The 11951-nt window shown below is 42.1% G+C and overlaps 1 protein-coding gene across 1 annotated transcript; it reads left to right on the top strand.

Annotated features, from left to right (window-relative positions):
• The first annotated feature begins 5803 nt into the window (after positions 1–5803).
• cdx4 (caudal type homeobox 4) lies at positions 5804–9474 on the top strand. The gene is made up of 3 exons (XM_023795024.2): positions 5804–6429; positions 8525–8670; positions 8767–9474. Exons 1-3 carry the CDS (start codon positions 5997–5999, stop codon positions 8998–9000), a joined length of 813 nt encoding a protein of 270 aa, XP_023650792.1. The 5' UTR covers positions 5804–5996; the 3' UTR covers positions 9001–9474.
• The last annotated feature ends 2477 nt before the right edge of the window (positions 9475–11951 follow it).

Here is an 11951-nt window from a genome sequence, read left to right as displayed (position 1 = left end):
CTAACTCTAACTGTGATTCATTGTCTTGTGATTCCTTGGTGGGACGGTCTTTCCCGTAAACATGGTTTCAGACTGAAGTGGGGTGTTGATAAAATGGTTTGCTTGCACATGTATGTTGGGGCGATTCACCCCTGTGCCCTTTTGAGGATAATTGCTGTCTGCTCAGGTGGTCTGGAGCCGCATCGGGGGTCTGCTTCATCATACCCTCAGGGTAGGGGTGAGGGTGGGGGCCTGCATCTCCCCATCCTCCTGATTTATTGACTTTTGGTGAGTTGGTGGTTGTGTGAGGAAAAAAGGCTCTCAACAACAAGTATGATCTGATTTATCTGCCTCTCTTTGAGCCAGTAAGACATTCAGAGTCTGTCTGTCCAAAGCAGGGACTGCCCATCAACTCCTAGCAATTTCACAATGATTATGCTAAATGATGTTTAGTGGGGTCATGGTATGGTTAGGGTACATCCAGCGGAGTGTGATGTTGGATGGTGCGTGGCTCAGCAGGTTTGGACTCTGTGCCTCTGATCAGAAGGTCAAATCCCAGGGTTGGCCGGGTGATTTCACTGTTGGACACTGAGCAGAGCCCTTAACCTCCAACTGCTCTGAGGACCATCTGACCCTGTTTTCTTAAAGCAAAAGTATCTTGTTTTGGATCAAAGCATTTGCTAAGTAGAATAAATTAACTCTGTATCAATTGAGGACAGAAGCATCACCATTGTACACAACCGCTAATGACTTCAAACGATCAAACACTCATTGGAGACATCACAAGTATGTCACCCAGAAAAACTAAGCTTGGAGCGTCTAGCACAGCACTTCTGAAGACAGGTTATTTCATCTGATGGCAAAAGTGATGTGGATTAACCTAAAATGCATGAAAGTTCTTTATTATCCGCATGAAGATATGCAGTGTGTCATTGGCTCTGGACTTGCATAATCTCCTGCCTTGCTATGCTCCACAAAACACAATAAAGTCAATCAAATGCTTCCTGTAATTATAGTACAGACGCTCCTCTACTTACTAACTTTCAATTTACAAACTATCAGACATACAAATGAAGAGAACTGTAAGTCCAAATTGTGTTCTTTAGGCTCCCATTTCCTGTCTGCAACATCATTTTTTCTTTCTGCGCGCCAATTCCGCCTAGTACGACATCTGTCCGCTACTCCCGCCGTGCAGCAGTGTACTCCCAGCATCCTAGTTCTTTGTACTTGCACATACCCTTAAAATGATGTTAAATAACGACTTACGAACATTTCAAGTTACGAACGGCCATTCGGAACGTAACTCATTTGTAAGTAGAGGAGCGTCTGTATATACAAGATTCATTTCCCCTTTATTTCAACATCCACTTTGCCTGGTATCATGTGGATATTTTTGCATGGGTCAACAAAAATTTTAAAAAAGGTTAATATCGTCCATCTTCTAACTGCATATCCTGGTCAGGGTGATGGGGCACTGGGGTCTATCCCAGGCAGCAGAGGGGACGAGGCAGGGGAGACTCTGGGTTGGATGCTAGGCCGATTCATATCAGATCAATACGGATTTCTAGAGCTGGGCTTCCTGAAGTAAAAGGAAATGGTGATTTCAAAGACATGAAAGGGGCAGGTGCTGTTTCAAGGAAGATTATGAAAAATACTGGATGGTCCCTGAGCCAATGTCTAAGTTTCTGGTGAGGAACAGTAGCGCCCTCTAGTGGTCAGGATAAGGCAAATAGAGTTTTTACTTTGGGGTAATCTGTGGCCGATGACTTCGCGAACTGAAAGAGGAAAAGGCAGTTCATCTAGCTCAAGCTGCTCAGCTACAATGTTGATGATATGACAAAATTATGATCTCAGGGACCCATCATAAAAACTGAAACTAGCTCCTGTCCAGCTGCCTTCACAGTAGAGTAGGTTTGCCACGTTTTACTGACATTGCTGGAGAACGTATGCCCTGTGTGAGCATGTGCACTAACTGAGTTTGCAGAAATTGATCTGTGAAACCAAGTCATGAAGAACTGAGAAGTTCTGCTCCACAGATAGCTGTGACTTTCTAAGGCAGCACTGAACGTGTCCATGAGCTTACGCACACCCCAAACTGGGAATGTTTCCCTTCATCCAGCAGGTCATTGTCAATCCAGAAGGCAACTGAGTGGAACCTCAGCGGGCAAAAGATGAGACTGAAGCTGAGGCAGTACCAGCTGTAGGGTCTAAATGACAATTTAAAACTTTTAGGACAGAAGTAAGACATCAGTGGCAGCAGGCATTTGCTGACAATCCAAAAATGTCTCCTGTCATTTGTGGCTGCCGCGGCAGAGAAGAAGCCTTTTTTATGCAGAATTTTACCCTGTGTCCTTTCTGGCAGCACTGACTAACTGCTCAAGCCTTCTTCTGTGTAAGGACTGTGCATGAACATCCCTGACCTTGGGGGGCTGAACAAGCTGGAACTTCAGACAGAGACTCCTCCGGCTGTCAAGAGACGTCAGCATGAATATCAGCTCCCCAACCCAAAAGGCCCCCTCCTATTGGCTGATTCGGAAGCCCCCAGAATCCCATTCTGCATGCTGATTGTACAGATATATCTTGCATGGTGAGGACAACATATAATCAGAAATGGTGGTATGTAGAATATATACGTAACTGAGATGTAAAGAAAAATCAGATCTTTTACAAGATCACATGCAACAAATACAGCAAATTTGATCAAATTTTATTTATAGAGTGCATTTAGAACAGGAACACATCAGGAAAGTCCATCCATTTTCTGTAACCTTGTCCTATTTAGGGTCTGGGGCCTATAGGTACACGGCAGGGAACAACCCAGGATGGGGCACCAACCCATCGCAGAGCACAAGGCAGGGAACAACCCAGGATGGGGCACCAACCCATCGCAGAGCACACTCACACACCAGTCACTCACACACCATCCACTCACATCTTTGGGTGATTTAGTAACTCCAATTAACTTCAACATGTTTTTGGACTGTGGGGGGAAACCAGAGCACCCAGAGGAAACCCCACAATGACACAGGGAGAACATGCAAACCCCACCCTCATGGAGCCATGGCAGAGACTCGAACCCTGGTCCCAGAGGTGCCAGGCAACAGTGCTAATCACTGTGTCCCCCTGGGTCTGGGAAAGTGTTATATAAAATCAAAGAGAAGTTCCTAACACAAATTGGAATAAGAGCAAAAAAGACTAAAAATATATTATAATGCCTTTTTATCTCTGGGCATGATGCGTTACATGTTCACCTACCTCCAGCTCTGTACTTACTGTGTTCGCTTGCTGTAGTTATGTCGCCTGCCCACACGGGGACAGTATTAAAACGCTTAACAGCTCCGGTCACATGGTCCACCTGTGGTAGGCGGGACGTGGTCTAGGTAGGGCTATGTTATAATACAGTGTTTGGCAATGTGTCTGTCTTGCTTACAGTCAGGCTTCTAATAAATAACACAGTTACTGTTCAACTACTTAAGGAGCCGGAAATTGGTGAAAAGATTATTTTTACTGATTGGATTTTTAAGAATTAACATAGGCCTAGACGAAACGAATCTGAATGGAAGTAGTCTGACAACATTAACTAAGTGAATGAAATGCATGAACTAAATGTATGAAATCAAGACAATCTAATTCTTAAATACCTACGACTGGCTGGATGGATGGATGGATGGATTGGTGGATGGATGGGTGGATGTTGCTGACGTGTTTTAAAAGGCGACACACCTATAAAGAGATCAGCATTTCTTATGATTTGGCTGTTGTCTGATTATAGACTCAAACATTCCTACAGATAGGCTATGAAATTAGCGTTATCTGAAGAGATGTCATGACGTGAAGGGACGCTGTGTTCTGTTATTCCTGGAAATCTAAGAGGAAGATAAAATGTGTAGTGGCAATTTTAGAGAGTTCAAACCTAACATGTAATTAATGGCTTAAACGGTTATTCTAATGCATAAATATGTGCCCAAGAGTTATAGTCTTGTAGATATTTTTTGATGACCTCCGGTGATCACACGTAATTTTAAGTTGGTTAACATTTTTGTGAAGGAATTATCGAAAACTAATCTAAGCGGGCTTCGTAGTTCATTTTCTCCAATTCTTTGGTTTGACGCAGCACGGAAGTTCTTTTGTATTGTTACATGTTAACATGTTGTTTATAATACTTGTACTTTTCTGTACTTATTTCTGACTATGTACAAAAATAGTGACAACTGAAAGCCAAACTTAGTTAAGCGTATCTTCGTTTTAGAAGCAATGGTAGCTAAATTTTCGACGAGAATAAATAAAATGCATATTTTCACGTATTCTGCAGTTAACAAATCCCTTAAGAAAAGGCTGTCCTAGTTTATTAATTTCTATACTAGTCTGATGCCTCTTAATGCTCCCTAAATGATCTTATGTTGCACTTCTGCTCTGCTTACACTTGTACTTGGGCATTCACTGAAAGCTCAGCCTAGCTGCACGTAAGCCTAGTTGATTAATTGACAGCATTTATGTTTGTAATGTGCTATTTTCCTCACTTGTATGTTGCTTTGGACAAAAGTTTCTGCTAAATACGTACATGTAAGCCCAATGTGATGTAAAAACTGAATTTTAACGACATGAAATTCTAAATGAAATGAACATGTGAGATATCCTTACACCATGGAAAGCTTTGAAATTTCCATGTCAGATTTTTTGGCTTTTAGGCCACCTGGGGGAGGAGGGATAAGATCCATACAATTATTATATATTCCATCCATCTTCCAGCTGTTATGGTCGCATGTTGAGTCTATCGAGAGCAGCAACAGGGCACAAGGCTTGGGTGCAGCATGGAAGGGGATGCCAGGAAAATTCTGCGTCTTTGTAAAATTGAATAGTGCCGCTAAAATAAACATCGATAATGAAATGTAAAAACTGTTTCACTTTTCGTGCAATCAAGTACTTCAACTTTACAGATAGGCTTAATTTGTGATGGCACCTAGTAGGAGTCCGCATGTAAACTGGTGATGGGTTAAACGCATTTTACCTGGGTGAAAGTGGTGCATTTCAAGTAATATTCCAGGATCCCTACAAGCGGAATTAGCTGTGGAAGTGCGACCTCAAAGTGGTCAGGTGAGAAGGAGGCGGAAAGTGAGAAGTCCGCCGTAACTGCATCGAGTAGCGTCACTTTTCACCTCCTTTGCAGGAGTGCGTGTTCAACAAATACTCGGAGGCCTTCAAGAGCCCGGAGAGTGTGGATGCGTCGCTTTCCCATGCAAGCAGGTCGCAAGCGAATGCCACGAAATTCTTGCAAAATATGACGAGGGAACAGTTACAGAAAGCACCGTGTATAACTGATACTCTCCCTGTGACGTGAAACTGATGCGTTTAAGATTAAGTTTTAATACAGGTTTATTAAAGGATAGCATGATAAAGACAAGTTTATTTCAATAAATACTGTCAAATTAAAAACCCAATAATATTACAAAATGAATACACCGAATTTTAATGAATGAGATATACATTTCATATATATATATATATATATATATATATATATATATATATATATATATATATATATATATATATATATGAGCGATGTATGAAATCAGCGTGAGCACTCGTGGAATCGATTGAATTAAATTAGGGCATAAAGTATTGGAATTGCGACTACAGCGTCTTTCAAATACTGGACCACGCAGGCTGGTTAGAGGTTTGTGGTGCGTAAAACAGGGGCACTGGGGGGAATATAGGAGGTGCATTTTGGCGGGGTTGTCGATTCGTCATTTGAATGCAAATGTCATGGGTTTCAGGCCCGTTCTGACGTCAGGCGGGCCTTGCTATACCTTTGCCAGCAGCACCTTGTCAACAGACCTTAATCATGTGCGACTGAGACGCATCTGGAAGTACGTCGCAGCGCTATCAATCTGCAGAGCCGCACTGGACTACTCTACAGGCATTTAGCAGAAGGTGCTGAGGGAGCAGTAAGACCTTTGGCTTTTGAGTAGCTATTATGTCCCCATAAAAATATTTAGCTGTTGTGTTTGTGAATCATGTACGTGGGTTACCTTGTGGATAAAGAGAGCAACATGTACCACCAAGGACCTATGAGGCGTTCCATTAATCTTCCTCCGCAGAACTTTGCGCCCAGCGCGCAGTACTCCGACTTCACGGGGTACCACCATGTACCCAACATGGAGAACCACACGCAGCCCTCAGGGGCCTGGGGCTCTCATTACGGCGCACCAAGGGAGGACTGGGGCGCCTACGGCCTGGGACCCCCTAATAACGTACCTACATCCATGAACACCTCATCACCCGGCCAGGTCCCGTACTGCTCCCCCGACTATAACTCAATGCACCCGGCCGGATCATCAGTTTTGCAGCAGCCACCAGAGAATATTAATGTTGCGCAAATGTCCCCAGAAAGAGAGAGACGCAGTTCATATCAGTGGATGAACAAAACTGTCCAATCGTCTTCTACCGGTAAGTAGGAAAAACAGAGCTGTTCTTTTCCATAATGTTTTCTGAATCTACTTCAATCGTCCTGAATCGGAGTGTCGCGTTAAAACTTTCAAAATGTAAATAAGACAATTACTTTGGACTATATGCAGCTGTATAGTATGCCTATGTGCTACATAGGAATATAGCTTGTATGCCATATAATACCATCAATCACATAACACGTACAGTAAATTTGAATTTCACGTATTTTAGGCCCCCTTAAATAATAAGTGAAATAATGTAGGCCTATAAGGAAAATTCTAGGCTGGATTTGCTTGTGTGTTTTAAAAGTACCTGTTAAATGTAATTTAAATTAAAATGTAAAATTTTGCATGTCAAATAAGCAAATCTAGTCCATCAACAAACAGTACAGTGCTTGTCTGTTCAATAAATGCATGCATAAAATAAATATATTTCATTTTTAAATATTGTACTCCGAAAGTATATGGAATAGGCCAATAAATAAATAGATATATTAAGTTAATCAAATAGGACTATTTTATTGTAATAATAATGCAGACATTACTACGTTGATGAGTAATTCTTAAAATATTCAATAGGCAGAAATTTTATATGGGCAACAAAGTCTAGGCCTAATTATGAAATAATGAAACTGGGAAACAAAACTGCAATGAAAAATAATTGTACGTGATATTTCGGTATTAAAACATGATATGATGGTTATCAGACGGTTAATCGGGGGGTTATAAGATGCCAGTGAAAATGTGATATGGATTGATTTTATGGATGCTATGGTAGATCTGCACGGGTAGGTGTTTTGTGCATAGAACGCCAGACACGCTTGTAATGCTAATGTCTCTACTCTCGTAAACTTAATGTGAGGTCCATTTTCCTGGGCGACATTGTCTCAGGGTTTCGGTGTTATCTGTCATGTTCAGGCGGCGGCCCCTTTTAACCCTTGGTTTTACTTTGATATGCACCAAAGTTTCTTCCTCGGTCTCCATTATTCAAAGGTTATATTGCCCGGAAAGGGCGATGATTTTCACAGCAAATAAAGACCTCGTCCCTTTCGTACTGCCAAAGGTTCTGTTCACTCAAACGACAAGTCATTACCAAAAAAAAGACCCACTTCATATCTCACGATCTACTAAAATGCACTGCTTGCGAACTATTATTTATTTGTTGTTCGTGCTATTTCAAGACCGAATCTTTAGTGAAATAGAATTTCGCCAATGGCATTCATACTAACTCAAAATTAATAGCACATTTATGTGTAATCTTCCTTATTAGCCCTAAACAAAATTAAATACGATTTTTTTTATTTAGCACTGCAAATCAAGATTTTATTATTTCTGTGAGATGAAAGGGCACCGACCTTCTTTACGGTTTGTAAATCAAACAAGTCGGACCTGATGCGGACCAGAGAAATTTCTGCGATAGTATCGCCTTGTGAGCCCTTTGTGAGACGCGTGTTGCCGCTTAACACTTCAATGGGGTTTGGCTCATTTTTCCGAGGCCCTTTGTTCTGCAGTTTGTTCAAAAGTCACATCAAAGACCATCTGAAGCGCGATTTGCATACGCAGCAACAAAGCGAGAAGCTCGCAACTCCCAGCCACATAAATCTGGATTTTAAAATAGGCCTAAAGCTATCATTTACTAAGGTCTAATGATTTAATTAAATCATTTGGTGTAGTATATCAACGATATTATGATGATGATTTGGCATGCATTATGCCTACTGTCTTTTTAACCTTTATTAGAGCATTAGGAATTAAATTTAACATGACTCAATGTCCACACACACTATTGTACATCACGTACAATAATCAAGATCCATTTTTATTTGTCTGTATTTTTACACTTATAAGTCATCAGCTCCAAATGAAAACGTAAAAATAATTTACATTTAAAGTAGTTTATATAAAAAAGCATAAACGTTTATTAAATAATATAGGACAAGCAGTCATGGAAAATGGACGGATGCGTGGATGAGTAGTATGACTCAATAATATTCTCACTGTTGCAAAGTCAAGATTAATTTATTCGCAATTAAAGTGGCTTCTTGTTTACTCTCAATACCTACCCGTTAATCGTATGATCGTTATATTCTTTATAGGCAAAACGAGGACGAAGGAAAAATACAGAGTCGTTTACACGGATCATCAGCGGCTAGAGCTGGAGAAGGAGTTTCATTACAATCGATACATCACGATCAGGAGGAAGTCTGAGCTGGCTGTCAACCTGGGCCTTTCGGAGCGGCAGGTAAACAGGGCGATGCGAGCCCGGGAGCAGCCGTGCCATGAACGGAGGGTGCATTATTTAAGATGCTTATATCCGATTCTTCTGTTTCTCCAACAGGTGAAAATCTGGTTTCAAAACCGCAGAGCGAAAGAGAGGAAACTGATCAAAAAGAAAATGGGCCAGTGCGATGGGAGCGGCGGCTCGGTGCACAGCGACCCCGGTTCCGTCAGCCCGCTGGCAGTGCCCGGCTCGCTGAGTCCGTCGGATATCCACGGTTCCCTGTATCCACCGCCGGGCATGAACTCTTTGCCACCAATTGGGAATATACAGCAAGTCACTGTGGGCCAGTAAACTCCTGCTGGGAACTTTGCAACTTTAACTGAGCACTCCATCACGCCGCGAGGACAACGCGGCGCGACCCGCTAACGTGGATTTATAAATTATTCCAAGAGCAAAGTCCTTTTAAGCCCGTGCTGTGGATTACAATACAGAGATTTCAAATGAAAAATGCTGGAGGCTCTTCGAAAAAGATTCTTTTAATAGGATATTTTTAAAAGAACGCGGAAAACAATGTTTGTATGGGCCAGAATTAAACATTATTGGTTGTTGTATGATTTATTAAAATATAAATAGGCCCATCATTTTCTGTACGTGACGAGAACGAGTGTTTACATGTTTGTAAATAAAAGCAATCAGGTGCATTTTAATTGCACTGCATCCCTACCTCTGTAAATGTGGAAAAAGCTCTTTAAACTGCCATGAGCTTTCGGATTAGACATCATTGCCCTTTTTTCATACGTACGGGTACAATTTTAAACTTTGGTGTCAAAAACATACGGGTATGACGTTTGATGGAAACGTTTATAATGTAAATAAAATATTTTTTCCCGAAATTGGCTAAGTTTACTATGTGACTGATAGAATATATCGAAAATAACGTAATGATGGCATCGCTGCTGTAGGTCTGTGTTTTTCTGTCTTAATCGAATATTACTATTAGTCAGATGTTTAGGAAAAGGTCCGGGGGCGAAGCAATATACTTTTATCTGAAGATGCAATTGAAGTTTACATTCCTAGTGTATTGATTAACGAGCATGTTCGAACTTACAAACAGCTGACGCTATTTAAGATACAATTGACAGGCATTTAACTATTAATTTTAAATTGTCTTGCGAGTAAAAATAAATTTAGTTCCGTGATTTTTTTTACGTGATTTCCGTAATTACAATGTATAAATACAATAGGCCTAGTTCAGTAGGCCTATCCTCCTTTTTCCAGGCGCTCATTCAGCACTGGATCGCGTTGGAAAAACATCCCTGAATTTTATTAAGCCTTTAAAATTTCACCTTTACTTTCTAATGCAGCTAGTCCTACGTGTATTGCAGTTAGTTTTCACCGGTCTATAAAGTAATTTTATGGGCAGTTAAATTACTAGTTAAATTACTGTTATTCCTCTCTGCTAATTCTACAGCCTTACGGGTAGGATTTAAAGCAGCGATTTAATTGCTCCGTATTTAAGGGATTTTGTTGACCAGTGACAAAATCAGTGTCACCTCACCTATCTGCTATATGAAGCGATATAAACGGCCTGCAGAGGAAGGTTCGTTATTGTTTCGGGTAATATCTTAAATATTCCCATAAGGGCTGCAAGGATTCAGAGTTTATGGGCACAAGGCAGGGAACAACCCAGGATGGGGCACCAACCCTTCACAGGGCGCATTCACACACCATTCACACCTATGGGCAATCTGGCAACTCTGATTAACCTCAGCATATTGTTGGACCTTGGGGGGAAACCTGAGGAAACCCCACGATGACACATGGAGAACATGCAAACTCCACACATGTGGAGCCATGGTGGAGACAAAAACCCCAGTACCCAGTGTGGGAAGCTACAGTGCTAACCACTGCTCCACCATGCTGCCCCAACAAAGCAATCACTTAGAATAACACAATTATCATTACCTTTTGTATTATCATTAAAGACAGAAACTAATAATGTAAATAAAAATATCACTGGTTATTTTTGATGCAGGTGTGACTCTTAATTGCCGTGACTTTAGGCGGACTGTTTACCCCTGGAGGGAAGGACTGTTAATCCCCTTCACAGGGTATTAATCTCATACTAATTAGGGTTAACCAGCTAACAGCAGCCCTACTGTGGGTGGGTAGATGGAAGCTGGCCGCTTCCAGCAGCACTTTGGGGTCGACTTCTAGCTGGGTTTTCACTCCGCCAGCCTCCTGACTGTCACACACGTCGGCTGACTTCATTCAGGGTGTCACTGACTGCTTACGGGATTTCATGACTCATAGTCACACACGGCACTATGTCACCATCTGAATGGGGAACCGAGGCAGGGGGCCTGACATCTGGGGACCTCATGGTCATAATTCAGTCAGACGGTCAGTCGCGCTTAATCGGCTTGATAAATGTAGTTTGGCTGGAATAAATCCTGATCAGCCAGACGGTGGGTCTGAGAGCAACCATGCAGGTGAGGATGGATGAATGATGGATGGATGGATACTTTAGTATTCCAGAAGAAAATTGCAGGTTTACAGTAACACTACACACACATTTAGACAGTAAAAAGACATTGAGACATGAATACACAGTAACAATAAATAATAAAAGACAATACACAATAACAGTGTAAAGAATGCCAGAGAAAGTATCACACGGAATTCCCTAGTATTGGCTCAGAATAGTATGACACAGTAGGCTGTACTGTGAATGAATGAATGTTCTGTGAATGTCCAATGAAAAGTGCCTAAGCGTTTCAGATCCATTCAGACAGTTGTTGGCCGGTGACTCATTAAGTCAAATGGCTGGAGGTAGGGATGACCTTGTGTAGTGCTCCTTGGAGTAGGGGAACTGTCTGTCTGCTGCTGAAGATGCTTCTCTGTTTAGCCAAAATGACAGGCAGAGGGTGGGAGTCACTCTCCTGCACTTTCCTGAGTGATCGCTCTGTTCCACCTCGAGTTTAGCTCCAGCATCGTAACTCTATGACTAGATAAAGGAGGCTATCTTCACAACCACAGAAGGAGCCTGGCCAGCCTCCCCCCACTGGCCAGCCCCCCAGCACTGGGTGGGTCCGTCTCCAGGTGACGCGAGTCCGGGGTGGAAACGAGAGGGGGCCGCACTAGGCTGTGGGAGGGGGCAGACAGGACAGGCCAGGGGAAGTGCGGGGCAATAAAAAGTACCTCCAGTATTGTGACCCGAGGTGACAGGAGATGGACGAGGTCGCGATTATGATGATTGAGGGTTCTGGCTCTGCCCTTTTCGGGCTTTCTGCTGAGGGTCT

This window comes from Paramormyrops kingsleyae, chromosome 10 (genome assembly GCF_048594095.1).
Source record: "Paramormyrops kingsleyae isolate MSU_618 chromosome 10, PKINGS_0.4, whole genome shotgun sequence".
Taxonomy (NCBI): Eukaryota; Metazoa; Chordata; class Actinopteri; order Osteoglossiformes; family Mormyridae; genus Paramormyrops; species Paramormyrops kingsleyae.
The sequence above is the reverse complement of the archived record's forward strand: the minus strand, read 5'-3'. Positions and strand labels throughout refer to the sequence as shown.